Source organism: Rhea americana, unplaced genomic scaffold (genome assembly GCF_003343005.1).
Source record: "Rhea americana isolate MKP2758 unplaced genomic scaffold, rheAme1 scaffold_79, whole genome shotgun sequence".
NCBI lineage: Eukaryota > Metazoa > Chordata > Aves > Rheiformes > Rheidae > Rhea > Rhea americana.
Genome location: NW_028186967.1, coordinates 2,806,647 through 2,827,311, shown reverse-complemented (window position 1 = coordinate 2,827,311; position 20,665 = coordinate 2,806,647). Strand labels below are relative to the sequence as shown.

At 39.2% G+C, this 20,665-nt stretch overlaps 1 protein-coding gene across 1 annotated transcript in view; it reads right to left on the bottom strand.

Annotated features, from left to right (window-relative positions):
* STAB2 (stabilin 2) overlaps window positions 1-20,665 on the bottom strand; it is a 98,199-nt gene that overhangs the window by 75,839 nt on the left and 1,695 nt on the right. The window contains exons 2-10 of the mRNA XM_085322617.1: window positions 18,018-18,151; window positions 17,129-17,244; window positions 12,634-12,719; window positions 11,749-11,818; window positions 9,272-9,367; window positions 8,842-8,967; window positions 5,986-6,182; window positions 4,828-4,961; window positions 921-1,054 (exon numbers count right to left, since the gene is read on the bottom strand). Coding sequence (XP_085178743.1) covers window positions 921-1,054; window positions 4,828-4,961; window positions 5,986-6,182; window positions 8,842-8,967; window positions 9,272-9,367; window positions 11,749-11,818; window positions 12,634-12,719; window positions 17,129-17,244; window positions 18,018-18,151 — 1,093 coding nt within the window. The remainder of the gene's footprint in view (window positions 1-920; window positions 1,055-4,827; window positions 4,962-5,985; window positions 6,183-8,841; window positions 8,968-9,271; window positions 9,368-11,748; window positions 11,819-12,633; window positions 12,720-17,128; window positions 17,245-18,017; window positions 18,152-20,665) is intronic.

Genomic DNA, 20,665 nt, shown 5'->3' with positions numbered 1-20,665 from the left:
GAGGGGTAACATGAGTCGGTATCCAAAGTTATAYACCCAGATTTGCAAATGTGTGGCTGAAGAATTAGGTTGTCTATGCCTTAATACTTTTCAAAAATAATGGTAATAGAATAAATCAGATTTCTGTTGGAAAATGCCAATGCATAGAGTTTGAAACACTCTTTTTGAAGGATCAGGGAGTACATGGATTTATATTGAATACAAGCAAGGTTTCTGACAGAGCCCTGGCAGCTCTACCATCTGTCATTCGGGTTTATACAGCTCTGCTGGATGTTTCAGACACTTTGCTGGAGGCCACTTAGGCTGTGAGCCCTGACTGGGGCTCCACTTTGGCTGTGCAGGTGATTTGGCAACCCTGAGCTGCTCAGATGTTGCTGATGCACTCTGAAAGAGTCAGAAGGGAAGCTCTTGAGAGTGATGGAGATCACAGATGGGATCACCCTCTTCCCCTCACTTCTCCCCTCTTTCCTGATTCTCTCTTGGACCCTCTTCCTAGCCAGAACAATGCCACTGCTGACAGCTGGGTACTAGATAAGAGAGGCCATACCGGGAATCTGGATGTTTTGGTGTATTTCTGTGCATTGTTCTAGACCACATCTCTGTTATCCAATGCAATAGTGATAGGGAGAGGAAGTGAAATGATACAGGTAAGGTAAAAACCACAGGTGACACAAAATGATGTGTGAGTGGGGTTGTGGGAACATATTTAGCACTTTTACTTAAAAATTCTTGTAGATTGATTTGGCCAGTGAGCAAAGTGTGCTTTGGGCAACCAGAGCGTGTCTGTGGTGAATAGTGTGTGCTCTGTTTCATGCCTCCAAGCAGCTCTGTCCTACAGCTGGGGGTGTTGGGTGGGGGATAGACAGGACATGATTAATCTACCCACCAAGAGCTGGCTCTGCTTTTATTCCATTACTTACCCATGAGAGATAAGGCAGATGTCAGTTTTCCTTGCCACTCTCCTCCTACTTCAGCATTCAAGTCTCTAAGTCGTTCCATGATGTTCCCATAGCATACAAAGCCATTCCCGATGTAGCCCACCTGGCAAGTGCACCTGTGAGGAGACTGTCACCTCAGTTTTGTACTGACACACAGTTGCATGCTCTGTGGCATCAGCAAGGCTCTAACTAAACCTGCTTCAGGTATTAGTAGTTGCTTTTTTGAAAGCATTTTCAGGAAGTATGAATACATTTCAATCTTTGCTTCTGCATGCTGTCAAGTTACCACTTGGTGAATGGATGCTGTACGTATCTTTTCACTTATCAGATAATGATGTGAAATTGCTTCCTCATCTCTTGACCAACTGTAGATTTCCCTTGCTCTGCAACCATTTCTGTGCCTTGTATTGCCTTGGACTATGCAGTGCAATGGATGTGAAATTGCATCACTTTGCAGCAAAGATGCCCTTAAATTCCTGCTGCTTTAAACTTCTTTGGTTGTATGAGCTGCCTGCTCAGCACATTTCACTTCTTGGTGAGCAGGGAAATATGGTGACTGCTCACCTGCTGTGAGGTCCTTCTGTCAGCCATGCCAGGTGGCAGGGTTATGTGAAGCCCCACTCTCACTAAGTGAGCCTCAGCAGGATTAATGCTAGTTACATATGAAGGGGCTGATAGCAGCTCATGGATCCAGTGAGACAGCCGTATGTGCCCAACACTATGTTAAAGTTTGATGTGTGTCTTGTAGGTAAACGTAGCTAGTGGTGTCAATCCTTTCAACAAAGCAAAGTCATTGTGCTTGTTGCACTGCCCTTTAAGTAATGTAATCAATTTGGGCAACGGTGGTAGTTTAATGTGATTTTTTTCCTTTAAGTTGCTGAAGTATGAAATGTCATGTTTTCAGATGTCTACTTTTTACTGCTGCTGTCTCTTTACTGAAACACAGTCACTGTAGTTATCCGTTAGAGACTACAGCCTGCAAAAGCATTAGTACATGTATAGTTCATGTGGTGCTATGGACTTCCAGAGCAGACTTGGGTCATAGTGCCTGTGAGAGTGACAGGCATTGCCTGAGATGGGCTGCATTTGAAGCAGCTAGTTACAACCAAAACAATATCTAAAGCAAATTTATGAAAAAACAACCCCAGGTGTCAATCTGACATTTTYTGTTGCATGAGAGAGGAAACACGCCTCACAAAAATTGAGTATTATTGCCATAGAGGAACTCAGCATTGCAGGAGCGGTGGGTGGGGGGGGAGTAGAAAGCATTGGTGGTCTATGTGTTTGACTCATACTTGTTATTAGGTGTTGGTACAAATGGTTGTTATTTTCAAAAGAGTAGCTTGTCCTTATGTGAACCTTGACCTTATGTGAACCTGACTATTTACAGGAAGTAGCAGTTAGCACTCTCTAAATATCTGGACTCTTTCAAGCTGTCTTAAAGTAAGCAGTCATCAATGCAGTCTGTTTTTGCCAGTCTTGGCTCTGTTACAGTTGTTACAAATTCTGCTGCTGTTTGGCTGCACCTGGGAGATTGGCTGGAGGTTGACCGTGATTTACTCATCTTCAATGGCTAAAATTAAACTAGGCACTTTTCAAAATGTAGCGCACACAGAAAGAAATTCTAACTATATTTAAAGGCTTTAACAACTATATGGTAAGTGGATATGTAGGACTGAAACAGACTGAGGAACTGTCACTACTTCAGTTTATCTAGGAGGAGGAAGAGAATTACATCTTTCTGGAGACAGAAATCCCAACTTTTTGTACCTCTATTTTACTTCAGTCTTCTCTAAAAGAGGTTTGGTTTATGAAGCTGTTAATTTCTAAATTGAAAGCAGAGCTAGGTACAGAGTGGAATAGAAAAAGGCAATAATGAAGGTTAGTTGACAGAAGGCTAGTTCTGCTTGGAAACCAGAGAACGCATGGTCTAACATACAGTGCAATTCTGCACCAGCTGAAACTTTTTAGCTGCAGGGTAAGGCTGACTAATTACTGTGCTGAAGCAATGTCATAGACAGTGTCAGCACTCACTCAGAAAAAAATCTATATGGGAACAGAAATGGAGATAAGCTTGATTTTTCTGGGGTGAGGGGAGGTTGCTGTGTTATTTTGTTCACAAACCATAAATATGACCTCTTTGTCTACGTAACAGGTTTATTCCTGTACAAATCATTTGATTATGGAGGAAGCAGAAGTGATGACATGTGGAAGGTTAACAGTGCAACTATGTCTTTAATAAAAACATCAAAAACAAAAAAGGGTAAGGAGGCAATGACAGTCTGAGAGCTCTGTTACAACTTTGTGTTTTAAAAGGAATTAAAAAAAAGGAGAAAAAGAATTTAGGTGCAGCCAAAATACAGTAACAATGTCACAGGCATCACAACTAGAGCTTCGGAAAGACTTAATTTACTGTGGCCATGTGTATCAATCAGTGCTTTTCTTTCTGAAATTCCTCTTTGAAAAGTGGATTCTCCTGAAATTTGAAAATTTTCAGTATAGTTTTAATTTTGCCAAATAGGTGGTTTTAGTTTGATTAGAATCCCACTCCTTTCCTCAGTGTTTTTTTCCCCTCCACATTAAAAGTCCAAAATGCATGGCGTTTGGATTGCTTTTTCCCCCCACAACCAGCTGTTGAAAATCAAATTGCAACAGTGTAAAAGTGATAAACTAGGAAAGAAAGGTTCTGACTGATGTGATCTGGAATTGTATTTTAATTTTTCAACTCATAAAAATTTGGATTTTGGTATTGATTTCAGATAGGAATACTATCCAGTGTTAAATGTTTTGCATCTGGCTCTACTGTTTTCCACTGTTACATGGTGCATATAGCTTTTGAGTATTATAGCATGCTCCAGAAATCAGCTAGGGTATATTCTAGATAAACTTGTTTGAAATACACATTAATTTACAAGAAAGTGGTGTTAGTATTGCACTGTAAAAATAAGGTGCATGATGAAGCAAGAACAGATAGCAAAGTACTTTCCCAAATGAACACTTCTTATCTATTAGATCTATATGGCAAATAATTTGTTCCCAACTTATAATAATGCTCTCTATTGTCTTTCACATTCTAACCCACAGCTCCTTAAAATTAACACTTCAAGTGTACCTCTTTATACTCTCTACTAGCCATCACTGGACTACAGAAATACGTAATTCAAATTCTTTGGTTTAATATACTGTTCTTACATTTTGCATTAAGCAGGCTTTCCTTGTAAGATCTGTGTAGCAAATGTATGTACAGGAGAAGATAGTCTGCCAGAGGTCTTGTTCTTTTTCACGTGCTTGATCCAAAGTTTGAGGAAACTGCATAGGTGGATGTTGTTTTCACAACAAGAAGATCAGATTCACTGGTTATATCTATATTGAAATGCGCCAAGGCCTGGGCTGGAGTGCTATCCAATGTGAATTAATACTGATCAATTTTTAACATGCTGCCCAGCGTATTTTTGGCCCCCATCAGCTAGTGCTCTCCCAGACAATGCCCAGGCACAGCTGAAGGGGTAGTGTGTGCCAGGGACCATTGCCAATAGGCAGATACTTTGTTTTGGAGGAGGAAAAGACTTCAGCTGTGAGCCAGACTGTGCTGCTTGCCCTAAGGAATATAAAAAGGTCTTGGCTCTTTTTATTTACTAGTGTAGAAATAGCCTCTGAGAGTTATAAAACTAAAACTTCATAGGTATTAGCACGTGGTTTGGCACATGGTTTGATGAAATCTATATCTGTGCTAACTGGTTGACACTAAGCCCATTAAATTTTGTACACTTGTCCTCAATAAAGAAACTACTTCAGGAGGTGTTCATCCATTGGATTTGTCTTCACAGCCTATTTACTAGAGAAAAGAGGGAGAATCTGAGTGAAAGCTTTAACAAGGAAAAAGACTTACATAATTTGTCCTGGTGCAGTCATTGAGCATTTAGCTTTCTTATGGCAGGTGTTGTTAGTTTTACAGATGTCTGTCATGCTGCATCCTTTTCCTGGTACAAAGTTTGTGTAATGTTTTTTGCATTCACAGTGGGACTAAATTAGAAGGATAGGAGAGTGGAGAGAAAAATTAGATATACACAAATTGTAGATTTCAGCATTTTTTTCTGGAACTAGGATTTAAAACCAGTGAACTTCAAAAGCCTCAGTTAATTACCTGGTGAGTTCAGATGCAAATGTAAAGCTTATCCATATTTATTCAACCCCCTTCTAGGCTTTACCCACTCAAGAAAATTACTGGCTCTCCAACAAATTCTTTTCAGATAAAAGCCCCTTTAGATTCACTACTGTGACCATGAAACATTTCAGATCAGTGTGGATAGGTCAGGTTTTTTATTTCTGTTCCCACAGTCCTCTACCTCCCGAAAGCAGTGTGAAAGCATATCATTAACTAGTGAGGCATTACAATGGCATCATTGAAACGCATCAGGCTCTGGTTGCCAGCCACAGGGAGACACCTGAGTGGAGCAACTTACATGCTATGAACTCCAGGACAATGCTAAATGACTCCCTTTTCAGCTTTTCAGGGTGGCCAGGCAAAACAGGCATGGTCCGCTGAAGTCATACTTTGCTAGTGGCGCAAGTTTTACAACATTGAAATCTGAGCCACTTCCCAACAGTTTTAATAATATGTGGCCTTTATATGGTGCTTTTCATTGGTAGTCCTCAAAGACCCTGACTACTTTCCTAAATATGCTAACTTTAGGCGTATATCTGAGGTACCTGTGTAAGAAGCCTACTTGTCCTATAAGCTCCCTGCAAGCAGAGAATGAATCAAACTTAAGTGAGAGAAGCTTCATTTCAGTGCGTCCCTTTAGGGGAGATGAATTTTGGCAAAAATATTCTATGAAAGGTATTAGGTATTATTTCTGTTTAAAAAGCAGCATGCCTGCACAGGGGTAAAGGAACTCTGGGTCATCAAAGGACTTATGCCAAAGCTAGGAATAGAGCTTGGCCTTTCTGAGGCCTATTTTAGTACTCTTGTGCCTTTGGCATAAGAGAGAAAATATTATTAGGCTGTTGAAACAGGAAATGTTCTGGGCGCCAGTTCAATACTAACCTTTCCTGGACCATCRTATATGCAAATGGTAGACTGTGGAGGACAATTTCCAAATACTGCTTGACAAGGGTCTATGGGTAAGCAGACTTGACCATCACCTCTGTAACCTTCTTTGCAGGTACATTTGTGATGATTTGGTCCAAGGTAAGTGCAGTCAGCATTGGAATCACAGACCTTTTTGGAACATGGGTTGATAGCTTAGAAAGAGAAAAGGGGAGGAAGTAAATGAATTATTAACCAAAGTTCTAAAATTGAGCACAAGGATCTAGCAGAGCATCTCAATGACAAACAAAGCCTGGGTAGACTAAACYTCTCATAACAGCCAAGTCTGAAGTATTGTGGCAGAATGAAAACAGAAGGGAGGAATGTGTTTATATTAACATAGCAACCAACTGTTTGCTTTTATACAGAAATGATCCTTTAACTTGGGAAATTGAGTTATTAGCAGATTAAAACATGTAATGTGTTCATTAAAGTATCACAACTATTTCCTTATTTTCTGGTGGATTTTAACCAGAGAAAGCCAAGTAGATAAGATGAAGTCAGTAAAAGCTCTTAAGTGTACGTTAGATCAGCAGGAAAATATTTCTCAATATAATAGGCCTTCACTGTTTTATTTCCGGTGATTAAGCAATATAATGTCATCTGTTCAGCTGTATGGAAAACTGGCCAGCAAGTACTTTAGCCATGTTTTCCATACTTTTCAGTTTCAGGACGAGACTAGAAGCTAACTAGTCATTTCCATGAGCCATTTTCTTCAAGACAATGGCATTGTTTGTCCTTGTTCAGAATCCAGTAGTGCTTGGAGAGCATCTTCATGCTCCTCTTTGTCCACTTTGATATGGTGTGTGTGATATAGTTAATCACATATTACAGCTGGAAGGTGGCAGGCCTAGGACTCTCCTGAAAGGTGATGGTGCTCGCTGTTTTCGTGTCTCCTTTCCTTTCCCTTCTGCTGGGACTGAGAGAGTTGACAACTCTCAGCTCAGCTCTTTACAGAATTGCAGAATGGCTGAGGTTGGAGAGGACCCCTGGAGATCCCTGAGTCTGATCCCCCTGCTCAAGCAGGGTCACCTACAGCACATTGCCCAGGATTCTGTCAACAGCTTTTGAGTATCTCCAAGGAAGAGAGATACTGGGCAACTTGTTCCAGTGTTCAGTCACCCTCACAGTAAAGAAGTTTTTCCTCATGTTCAGACAGAACTTCTTGTGTTTCAGTTTGTGCCTGTTGCCTCTCACTGGGCACCACTGAAAAGACTCTGGCACCATCCTCTTTACATTCTCCCCTCAGATACTATACATGTTAAGATCATCCCTCAGCCTTCTCATCTCCAGGCTGAACAGTTCCAGCTCTCTCAGCCTTTCCTCATATGAGAGATGCTCCAGTCACTTAATCATCTTAGTAGCCCTCCACTGGCCTTTTTCCAGTACCTCTATGTCTCTCTTGCACTGATGAGCCCTGAACTGGGGCACAGTATTCCTGGTGCAGCCTCACCAGGACTTAGTAGAGGGGCAGGATCACCTCCCTTGATTTGCTGGCAACACTTTTCCTAATGCAGCCTAGGATATCATTGGCCTTCTTGGCCACAAGGAACATTGCTGGCTCACCTTCTCTTGCTTGCTTGCTTGCCTTCTCTTCTGGTCCAGTGCAAAATCACACACAAGTACACTCCCTCATATGCTCAAATCAAGAACAARCATCACCACTGTTGAGTCTGGGGCAGCCACTTATGTACTTAATTGTGCTGGGGCTGCTTGTCCTTTGCTTTCCAGATGGCCAAAAGTAAAAGTGACTGCTTTAAGCCACAGGTGACCCCTGTATCTAAAGGCACGAGGACAGAGGAACAGCATTCACATAGGTTGCATCAATCCAAAGCCAAAAGAGAACAATTACTAACATCCTTTTCATCTGTGGGTTGCTGAAGTTTCTTTGTGGCTTGCTGTCTATGTTGCCTACTTGAAGGACCTCCCCAAGCCTCCTCATGAGTGGCTTTCTGGCCCCTGATGTCCTGCTCTTGAGTGGTCTTTAATCCCACTCAGAGGGGAGGGCACCACAGTTAGCACCAGGAGGACTGTATTTTCAATGTAAGTATTTTCAGATAGGATAAAGAGTGTTTCCAGCATGATCCAAGATAAAACTAAATAGAGTTTTAACCATCAGATACAACCAGATTCTTTGTTGCAGTCGGCCTAGAAAAAGGAAGAGGAGTAGCTGCTGCTGGACATAGTGAAAGGACCAGAAAGAAAATGTGGCTTCTTGTAATATGGTCAATTTCAGCAATCAATAGCAAGCTGAGGAGTGGAGGTTGACAACTTTAGTGAAGACTTTTACCTGTAGCTGAGGTGTTATTAACTTTAATTCATGAAAAATAGGAAAGACTAAAATGAACTCTACTCTTGGGTCTATTTTTAGTGGTGAAGTTGAGCCACCATATGATAGACATTCAATAAATATAATCCCTTTGTTACTATCGTTGACTTTTATGGAAGCAACCTATGTGGTCACACTTTAGCAAGTAGACTGACCTGATGGGAGTGGATTTGTAAGAACAGCAGTTGGTGTTGATGGCCTAGTATCCACACCATACATTTCAGGGGATTTGAGTACCCTTACTTTGGTGTATGGACTGAAACCTGTTAGCAGCTAGACTGATGTGCTTCTGGAGCACCTTCTAGAGTTTAGCTTCATCCAGAAGGAATCTGGTTTGTGCACTCTGAGACTGCTCTGGGATATGAACCAAAGGATAGATTATTTCGGACAATAGTGAGATTTCTTTCAAAAGCTCACTCCTGATCTGAACTAAAATACTAATGGAGACGTATCCTAAGAGCTCAATGGACATCAAAATTACTTACGTTCACATTGTTTGCCATCGCCATGGTAATTGGGCAGACATGTACATTCCAGCCTTGTTCCATCTTCAGGAGAAGCAGAGCACCTGGAGTTTGCAGGGCACTGTAAGGCCTTGCATTCAGCTATTGCTGAGGGACAGAGAGCGACAGGTTAAGCTTTGTCTGCATGCTATACTAGGAGATTCTGTATCCTGCAGTTTACCAGTTCAAAGTACCTCTGATGTAGGGACTGCTGGTCCTATTGCTCCAGTTGTTATTCTGATGATTGAGGTGGTGATGATGGTTATGGAAGTTCCCATACAGGGTTTGAGGCTGAGTGTATGTTTGGTTGCTCTAGTGTGTCCAATGTGATACTAATTTTATGTTTGACCTTACCAATTCTAATGGCATCAGTGCTGTTGAACATGTCTTATACAGAAAACAGTATACTTACGCTGATCACAGCTGAGCCCTTGGTATCCAGACAAGCATGTACATCTTCCATCTCCTGTAATTCCGCTGTTGCATACTCCATGAACACAGTTGCAAACTACATGGAGACATGGATTGACGTTACTAAGTAACAGCAGTGTTTGGAAAGAGACCTTTATTGGTTACTCATGGCAAATAATGTCCTGGCCAACACTTGTGAAATACTACAAAGTGCAATTTTCAAAACCATGCTTTGGCATAAGTTCCTGAATTTATGACTTCCATTAATGAGAAGATCAGTTCTCATGGCTGTATACAACAGTAAATAACAGATACTGATTTTTGCGGGCTGATAGTAGCTTGAATATGTGAAAATCTTCTGGTTTAATATGTGGACCTATGCTTTAAACATCAAACTAACTAGCAAGTACACTTACCAATACTATAAAACTTGCAAAATTTAATGTAGTCTTGAGCCACAATTGACTATAACATCTAACACAAGCCATTCTCAAAACCACTAACAAATAGATAATAAATTGCTCTTCTACGCTTTAGTTCTGTTTACTTCAAAAAGATGAGTTCTGTCTTTTTTATTTAACAGAATTTAATTAATTAAAGGGTAGTCACTGTATAGGTCTAGGTCTGAAGTGGGGTTTATTTGGTCCTGTTACTGTATACTCTGTCATTTCTGCATACAGATCTTGTGACTCTATATTCAGAGTCAGGCAACTATGAGACTCCTTTATAAATGATTTTCAAAGCCTTATGTATACTTAAAAGCTTTATAATAGAACTGTTTCAATTAAGGTAATGATGCTTTTTAAGAAGGCCCTGAATAATTACACTAGGAAAACCCTGTAGCGTGCACTGTTATATTGGTGACTTCATGTTTAAGCCGTAGTGATGTAGCTTATGTAGCACTTACCTTTACAAACATATGCTGTGCTCATGCAAAGTGCCTACATTAAATCATTAATAATATTTTACCTATGTAGTAGTCYTGGTAAACACACTGGCAATGTCAAAGGTATTGCTGAAAAACAGTTTGTAAAAAATACACAKTCTTTATAGATACTTAAAGAACTTAGAATAGCTCAAATATCTGAGGATTGAAGTGTAAAATGATCCTTAAATTAATATGCAGTTGAATCTTTCAGTAGCTGTGCAGAAAGTAATTATATTAACAATATTGAATAGATTAACAAAAATAGCTCAGCTGGCTCGGTTGCATTTACGTGTATCAACACTGGCATCCAGTGGACAACTGCTGGAAAAAAGGTCCTTTGAATCAGCAGTGGTGYAGGATTAGTGTTGAAAAGCCAGCACAGGTAGGGCCATTCATGACCCTTTTTGGTAGTAAATTTCTGTGGGCCTTGAGGGAATAAACTTGGACATAAAGAGCTATTACCATTTAAAAAAGAGACCTTTCCTAATATCTTTGCAGGCAATTTTCTGAATTTGTTTAATGCTCARAAGTAGTCAGGAAGGAGAGTAAAATACAACAAATCATTAAGAAATGGACAGAATATAAAATATTATGATGCTATGATTATCTTGAATAGTGCATATAGCTTTGATCCCTCCCTCAAACTTCCCTTTCTCCTAATTAAAGTAGGAGCAACCAATGAAAAGATCAGCCAGTCAAAAAAAAATCCCAAACCACTTTTTTTCACATTTGATTGAAATATGGAACTCCTTGCAGAGAATGTTGTGGAGACTAAAAATAGAATTGGATTCAGAGACAAAGCGGATAATTTATGGAGGACGGATCCAGTAGGAGCATTTAAATGTGATGACTTGGATATAATCTCTGGCTTCATCTATTCTTTCCCAAGATATCAACTACTGGCTTCCAGTAGATGGTATACGAAGCTCATAGGACTTGTGGCTGGACTGAGAATGGACTTTTGTTGAGTCACACATACTGATTTCAATACTACATGAGTACTGCATGAAATAATACAAATGCTCCAGATAGGAGACCTATTTAAAAAACATACAAAGCTCTAAATCGCTCTAAGTTATGCATTCTATAAGATATGTATCCAATAATTTCCCACCCAATATTTTAGGTGTCATAATCATCTGTATTTAGAAAARGGAACTGGAAATCTATCATGTAGAATGATAACTGGATAACATAGAAAGCCTCTGATGGAGGCATACTTGGAATTATTATAAGATGACAAAAATGATTCTAATCCCTAATTTATTTGACTGTTGACTAAAACAAATATATTAAAGATTAAGATGTTTTTGTAGCACTTCCCTAAGAGTGTTGTCTGCACAATTCTGAGCTGAATTCAGCCACTTTGTGAATGAGGAATTGAGCAGCTGTGTATTTTTTTTCCTCTCTTTTGTTGCTAGAAGCAGATAATAGCTCTTATTGGGAAACTCAGATCCTCTACCCRTTTCTACTATTATCGCATAGTATCTAAAACCTACTTTCATTCACCTTGTTTTCTCCCACTTCAATAAAGAAAGCTCAGACTTTACCTGATGTGCAGTGAGGGCCAAATAAATGATCTTCAGCACATTTTTCACAGGCTGTCCCACCAAATCCTTTCTGTGAATTACAGAAAGAAAATCAAACCTTAAATCTCTCATCTATGTCTATATAGACAGAGGCACAGACAGCAGCCTGAAAACAACATATTTTGCTACACAGAAAAATTCTTACAATGTGAAAGCATCAGTTAGCTAATTAGAAATGACTGCTGCAATACCAGAAAACATTAACTAAAGTCTTTGAATGATTTTTTTCCTGAGGTCTTTTCTTTTAAATTTTAGCTCTTCAAATCAAACCAGGTGCTCTGAGCACCAAGTTAACAATCAAGAACAGTAATCAAGCCTAATGCCCAAAGCTTTATTATAATTGTTAGGTTGTTTTTTCTGACTATTTGTCATTCTCCATCTCTTTTCACACATTTGCAGAAAGAGTGCTTTCGATGTAATGGAAAGATTAACCAGTAGAGGAGGAAGTAGACCAGACTGATTTTTTTTCCCCTGATCAGTTATTAAGCACTGCATGTGGTACTTTCATCAAATGAACATTACATGAGCATATAGTCCTAAGTATAAGTCCTTTCTAATTAGAGCAAGAACTCGTAAGTAATAGCACATGCTAAAAAATATGAACTCAAAGCACCTGTTTCAAGAAGACAGGACAGAAGAGCTCTTGAGTAATATTGCCTGAACMTGCTCAACTTAGAAATAACAATGTGAAGTTTAGTACAAACCAAGCAAAAAACTCCAAGCAGATCACCTCTGCTGTTTCTGAAATAATCTTCTTTAATGCATTGATGGAGCATAATATGTATTATTTCTTAGCAGAGATTATATGCTTTTTAAAATATTTTACTTTAAAAAGGAAGGACATACCTGACAGGTGCATGTTCCATTCCCATTTATACCCTGGGAGCAGAGTCCTCTTTTGTTGCATGGTGATGCAGCTCCTCCTGGACATGCTAGAAATTACAATGCTTAAGCAATTAACCAGCTCATTCTGACTTTTATGCTTGCACTTCTTCAGCAGTGGTGAAGGCAATAGAGRCTGTAGGGGTTCAGGTCAGACAAGGAGCTCGAATGATAGCTACTATTTTGGAACTGCCTGAATATCTTTGCCATAAGATTGGCCTCRCTGAGGCCATCACCTCTCTCTTGTACTTCAGCTTAACATAGCTATTGTAATCAAAGGATTGCACAGAGAATAGTTTTCTTATTCTGAAGTACTGTATTGATTTTTCCATACTGATCCACCTCTTTTGCGTGTGCTTTAAAAAAGTTAGCTTTTTTTGATAGAAGTGGAGTTTAACTCACCATTTAYTCTGTACATGAATACAGCTATAAGTGATCGAAAAATTGCTAAAATTGTGATTACAGCCATAGTGCACCATGTGAGACAGTCATCACAAACCTCAACCAACATGAGAGAATAAGAAACAATGACTACATTTTCAAATCAAAATAATTTAATTTTTGGYTGAGATTTTCCAATATTCAAATTTTTACTAACAGATTATGTATAGAAAATGCATATTACAGTGATTTTTAGTCAAATTGTTCTGTCAGATATTTTTTCTCCTGTAGGGATATCCTTGTTTTTTATAGCTTTGCAGCCTCTCTGTGGAAGCTATTAACTTCCTCACATAAGCAGTTTCTTCCCGTAAACTATCAGCCTAATTGAAGTATCCATTTAGGTAGCATAATCCTAATGCAGGTAGTATCTGAATGCAGCAAACTCCTACTGCCCTCATAGTTTCTCCACTGTACCTTACTGGTAGATCTACTGGTAATAAAGAATCTTGATTTGTTCTGTATGTGTTGAAATTCTTCCTCCTGTTGAGAGGGGCAGCACTAGATTTATGATCCTATTGAGTAACTTGATTCAGGTCTGTGTTTTTAAGTGATAAGGATGTTTTCATGAAAGTGAATTTAATTTGGGTAGAGTGATGAGCACATAAGCGGATCCATATATATATGTACATGGATATATGGATATATATGGATACACACACACACACACACACACATAACTAGAGCAAGGATTTTGCTTTATACCAGTCTATTAGTATTTCTCAATTTATCCCTTAATGAGGAGTCTGTGAGGTCTGTTGGATCTGAGTAAGTTTCTTCTGTAAAGTCAAAATATTTACTGATGAAAACTTCAGTTTACCTCATGCATGCTGAAATAAGATGATTTATTAAGATTTGAGATGAAATAATTAGGAATGAGGTAAAGTAATAAATATATTTCTGATCTAGGTAGTAGGTTTCAGCAAATCTTCTTATCTGGGTTTGTGTGATAGTTCTGTCTTATTCTTATGACTGTCAGATGCAAACTGTCCAATTGTTGCTACAGATGAAGTTTGTTTCAGTGAACTGATACATTTATTAAATATGTGCAAATAGGCAGAACACAAGAAAAYTCAGCTGATGATAATAAATACAAAGAAAGCATACTATAAAAATTGCTGACAAAGCATTTTTTTGCTTTTGATATTCATTATGCTTTCCCTTGTCTCCACTACCTCTTGTAACTTGTTTTGGTAGCACTGCTGAGAGATAGCTTTATCTTTATCAGAAGTTTAGCAAATTACCATATTGTTTTACAACTTTAGTCAGGCAGATAAAGCACTTGTGCTTAGTCACTCCTCTGCAGGAGGCAATGCTTGGGACTCTGCTCCTAAATGTCAGTAGGACACCAGAGTAACGCTGATCATAATAAGAGTATTTAGAAGTGTCAAGCTCTTTGTGCAGGATGTTTTTCAAAAAATGGTAAAAAGAGATGTTTTCTGCTCAGTTCTCATAGGTGTGATAGTTTAGAGGCCAAATTTTTATGCTGAGCTCAGTTTCTTTGCCTCACAGAGTTTATTATTTTCAAAGTACAACCTTTTTTTTTAATTTTTTTTTTTTTGGATTACTTATCTTCACCTGATTACCTGCAGACTGAAATRGTTGGTAGAATTAAATATTATTATATATTTGATGTAATTGGCTTTTCTCCTAGCCTTTTCTATTCACTTAGTTGCTGTCTATCCTTATAGTACTAATTTATCCTTATTGCCAAGACTGTGCACCACTCAGCTTGCACTCGGGCTTTTCTTTAGGACCATCCTAACATTTGCTTGTAGGGAAACATGAGCAGGGGTAGAGATTAGCTCCCACAGAGGCCCGTATGTTATACATGCTGTGTATATGAGCTCCTTCAGCTTTGGCATCTTTGTTCGGCTAATATGGAGAATATGAAAAAAATTGTCTCTAGTAAGCACCTTTGTCTTCAAGCCAAATAAAACCCCCTACTTTCAGGCCATTTGGCCTCTTGTCAGTTTGGTTGTGCTAGTGCTGTTTTGGACAATGCATATGGATGCTGAAAGTGTTAAAAGGCTGTGTTCTTCTTCTCTGGGGGGAGGTTTTGGGGACATTGCCCTTTCCTGCCCCTGGCTGTAAGCGCCTGTGTGGGGTTGGCAGCTCCCTGGTGGAAGTAGGGCAAAACCACTAGGCCACGGGGTGGGCAGGCAGCAGGCTGGGACACACGGGGGAAGCTTACTGGCRGACAGATGTGACCCTCATGGCTGATAATGTTTCCTGGAGAACTAGAACAAGTGTCCTACAAGATACCTCCGACTTTCAGACTCGGAAAATTGCGCCCCTGGCCCTGCTGTGTCTGACATGAACCTGGGGTGGGTAAGCTCATGGTTGGTGACAGAGGGGGTCTGTGCGCAGGAAGAGGGAGGCGGTTTGTGCTCTGGCAATGCTGGAAGCAAGTGTGTGGAGAGGCTGGAGCAACAAGCAGAACCTGAGGCTCTGCGGGCCAGGGTGTAGGGCACCTGCAAAGCTGCGAGGCACGGGCAGGCCCTGGCCTGAGAAAGGCCGATCTCCTGGGGGCTCCGGGCTGGGCTGCGCTGCTGCTCCCTTCCAGGGCAGTGAGGGCGGCTCGTGGGGAGGGAAGGGAAGGATGCATCTCTCATTCGCACATGTATTTCAGCACACGCTATCATTTAAGGAAGTTGGGAGTGCTATTTAAGAGGTTATTTTGTCATTGCCATCAGATGCTAGAAGTGAAGTATACTCCAARTCAGGGATTTTTTTCTCTAGTCTCAGGAAGGACTGGCTTTCCTCTGAATATTTCAAGGCGTGCTGTATGCTCTTAGGGAGATTGCGATAATGAAAAGAGCTGTTATCTTCCTCTAAGTGAGAGCAGGAACAACGCTTTCCTCTGAGTGAGACAGGAACAATGCTGAGACCTTGATTCTCAGCAGCTTTGTTTTTTAAGGCCAGGAAGTTTATTAGAAGGAAAAGAGGGCCTCCTTGCTTTCACAGCCTTCTGCAGGGGCACAGGCRAGGTTGGGGTCTTACTGGGTGGTGAACTCTTTTGCTCCCTAGAAACACTGATTGCGCATTGCATGACCTCGCAGAGCACCCTGAGGTTGGCAATGATAATCAGGTGTAGCACTGCCTTTCTACTGCTGACACTTAGGCTACAGTTTGATGGAAAAATGGTATATAATCACAAAAGTAGTTATCTTAAGAGGAGCACAGAACCACACACTTCATACTTGGCTATTTTCCTATAGAAGTAGCATTAAGTTGGATTTTCATGATTTTGGTTTAGTAAATAAATGAGTGTTATTTCAATCATAGTTTGAACCAAGCTAGAATTATTTTTAACTATTTCATAGATGAAAGGACTTCACAGATTTTGAACCAGACCCTGACTACCCTTAACTAAAGAAGGAACTGCTCTGCCATGGCAGAGCAACTTTGTCAGTATTTTGATGCTCACTTCAGTAGCCTGAAGTACTTCAGGAGTTCTGAAAGACTTTTCCTGAGGAAGGCGCAACTGGAGGAAAGGTGCTCTCAATTACTGCTGCTTGAGAAATGGCCTTTAGCATTTTCTGGACATTTAAAAATTTGGAGGGAAAAATTGTTTCAAGTGGAACTGAAAGAAAAGACCATCTTAAATTGAAAAGTAAAGAAATAAAATATTTAGATCACAAATGCTCTCTTCTGAATTGTAAGTATTTCTAAGTTGTTTAAATTTACAGGTTGAAACCTTTAATTTTTAAAAATAAATCATGGGGATCCTTCCAAATGAAAAGTAATTTTGTAGCCACTGACTGAAACAAATTGATTTGAAAATCTCAAAACCAAGGGGGGGGATCTCCTGAGTTTCTGGATTTTTTCCATGATTTCATTTTTTAGAAGCATCCCTGAATGTGTTTTTCTCCAAATTTTCTAAGTTCTGGCTGAAGACTGCTCTCTGTTTCTAATCCTATAATAAACTCTGAGGAGCAAGCATTTCCTAGAAATGGTTTCTGAAATGAAGAAGAATCACTGCTGTACTTCCATTCAAATTCTGTCAAAAGCAGCTTACCCATACAGTCTGGGCCCCAGTGTCCCTGACAGCACTCAGGTTGTTCAAATTCCTTCATACAAAGATGCCGACATCCAGGAAAAGAAAGAGTGTGTGTTTTAATTTCTAGATAATACCTGAGGAAAAGAAGTTGGAGTTGCTTTAAAGTACTTAATAACCTCCTGTGGGGATAAATGAAATTCTTAACTGTCTTTTCTCCTTTCAGTGTCAGAGAACAGCACTTTAAATGTAGTCTTATTGATCTGCCTTTTTTGCTTCATTAAAACATATATTATATTGCAAGGTCTAAAAAGATCCTTCAAGCTATTTCTTTGCATAATATATTTATCCTTTTTAATTTCTGCAGTCTACATACAACAGTTTTCTGTAAGTTTTGATTTGAAATTGCATTTTAAAAAGTTAGTAAATATCAAGGCTTTTTTTAAAAGCTAGGTAAGCTCAAAATAGGTATTTACATTTACCCCCAAAAACTCAATACCCAGTAATTATTTACATTTATCCCCTTTTTGATCTGTAAATCATAAAAGATTTCAGTTTGGTTTTGTGAAATATGTTCCTGTCCTTTCTGCCCCCATCTATTATTTATCATTTTTATCATTCATATTGAGTAATTGCAGAATAAATAAGAAAATTATTTTATGATATCACTCAAGAAGAAAATTTCATAAGCAATCAGTACCAGGGTTCACTTTCTTCTTTATATCATTTGGTGATTAACCTGAGCATAAACGACACTAAGTGAAACTTGAATTCTGGAGGAGGTGAAGCCAAAGGTAAACATTTGTTAAGAAAATTGCATAGAATAGATCATTTCTAATACAAATTAAYATTTTCCAATTCATGGAGAATAATTCTTGTGGTGAAAAGCTTTGACAGTAGAACTAACTACCTGCAATCTGGTATCCCAGTCCCATTCGTAATTTTGGTGTATCCAGCAGGACACTGGGTTTCGAGATTTAAAGAGCAAGGTAGACATTCAGTTTTCATTCGAATGAGCAGCTTTTGATCACATTGCTTCTTCATCTATAATAGGAAAAGAGTAATTAGAAAGAAAGAAAAAGCTTTCAGAGTTGACCTAACTCTGCCCCCAGTGGCATTGCTGAAAAATGCCAAGCTTAACTCAGTTTTATTATTGCTTACAGCCAACATCTTGTTCAGCAGTTACAAACCTCTGGTCTGGAGCTAAATAAACTGCATATTAGGTCTTTACAGTGTGCAGTCTGTGTACAAAATACTTTCAAACACTGTAGGATAAGCCATTCTATGTGTCATATTTCTATTAAGAATGTTTTATCACCAAATGCTATGTTCAGCGTACTTAAAATGCTGGGTTACCAAGGCAGCATCAGCCCATTGAGCATTAATTCTRAAACTGGTTTACAATTGCAAAGCAGGATAGAGAAAGACAAGTGCCAGCAAATACCTTCTKAATTCAAAGGTAAAATTAAACATTAAGTGTAGAGGATGTTGCTCTTTGCTCTGCACACACAGAACAGTAAATGAAGCTTTGTTCCTTTCAAAAGGTGGGTTTCCTATCATCAGTGGTGAATGAATTGAGAAGGTGGCTAAAAGGAGAAAGGGATTAGGGTATTGTCACAGTGGAAGCTTTGTACTTTGTGATTGTASAGATAAAGTTTCAAAAATATCTATATACTAAAAATGATCTCTGCTGTCTGCTATAATATCACTCAATCTATTTTAAAGCAAAAAGTCTTTGTCAAACTCCATCTAATGCTGGTTTCCTCTTCTCTCTACTTGTTGAGTGTAGAAAAAAGTTCATAATGCACAAATCATGAGAAATAATCCAAAGCAAAATATGGTCTTAAAAAAACAACAAAAAATAATAAATGAAATTATCAGTTTTGGAGAAGAAGCGTTGTAAAGCGTACCACTTTCCTGTTCTAAGATAACCATCTATCTATTGTTTTCTAAACATGGATCCATGTAGATGGTCTTAATTCGCTCAAGCAACATTGAGCATGACAGACTTCCCTACTTGATACAGTGCAATTTAAGTCAACTCACTGAATAGGATTTTAATTAAGTAGTCAATTAAGACAATGGCAAATATGTCTGAATCTTTGCCAGGCCAACATGAGAAAATACTTAATGTTTATCTTGAATAACTCTATCTGCCCACTGTGTATGTGTGAGCATGTGAGTGCATGTGCGCATGTATGTAAGAACCAGTTCTAGCAGCGTGCAAATATTTACATATGTTAATAATAGTCTGGAGGTTTTAAGTAGTTTCAAAGATTATAAAGCCAGAAGGACAATTATACTTGAAAATAACGCAGGGTATTGGAGCTCCTTACATAAATTTTTTTCTTAATTTGATTTGAAAATTGTCAGTTATAGAGAATTCAGAACAAATCCGGGTATGCTGTTTGTGTAGTAATTTGTCTGCAGTTGTCTCACTTAAATTTACAGCCACTTTATATATTGAATGATAGGTAGGAAGCTGTTCTGTTACTAGATTTACTGCTCACTCCCTATGAATACTTGCAGCTTGAAATCAAAGTACATTTCTTTGTGCAACTAAGTAAATACAGTTTCTTGAATTCCTTGCTATGAATCCTGCCTCCTAATTCTTGATTCAATTCCCCAACCCTCCTCTGGAGCCTGCCCAGTTTGCCAATAGCCTTCCTGATCATAGCTGGCCTGTCTGAACTATTCCAGTGTGCAATGAATTGGGCCTGCATACTCCCAACTCAGTGCCCCACACTATCAAATCACCTACTAGCACTTTGTGCATCAATGTCACAGCAGGAGCTTAAGTTGGTTTGATTTTAAGGGTCTTTTCACAGTCATCACTTCCAGGGACAGAGCCTGTCATGACACTAGAGTGGTTCTGTTGTTTGTATGCTGTTGTTTGTATGTACCTCTAGTAATTCTGTCCAGGGATTCTCACACAACAGTGTGTGACCCATGTGCCTTGCAGGCAGTATTGGACCTGCTGTGCACACATGGTATACTGCAGCCTCATTGCAGAAGCTCACAGTTGACCTGGGCAGGTACACTAATGCTTTGGGCAGATTTCTAGTTGTAGAGCAGCCTAGTAATTCTGGATTTCTCCCYTTTTTTCAGTTGTCATTCATTCAGTGTTTGTGATAGCACCACACTTCAGTAATAAAGATTGTGGGGATGCATCACAGATAGTGATAAGGAGATTAAATTACATGTACTCTGAGGGATGTCACTTGATAACAATCATCCAATTATAAGTACATTCCAAGGTCTATTTACTTGTTGATTTTTAATTGTTATAAATGTACTATTGAAAACTGATTTGAGGCAGAGCTATAGCTGGGTGGTGAAATCTCTTACTGAACTGCAGATGCATTTCAGAAATCTTTGAAATAAAAATGAGACCCTTTTCCAGATTTGGATAAAATTTGGATAGTACTCATTAGAGCACTCAGCAAAGCAGTGGCAAGTGGTGCTGTGTCACGTGGCGCTGTGTCACGTGGCCTGCCTACCCTCTTGGCAGGACCCAGCAGCTCCAGTTCTTTAGGTTTTAAGTCTAGGGTGGCTGCT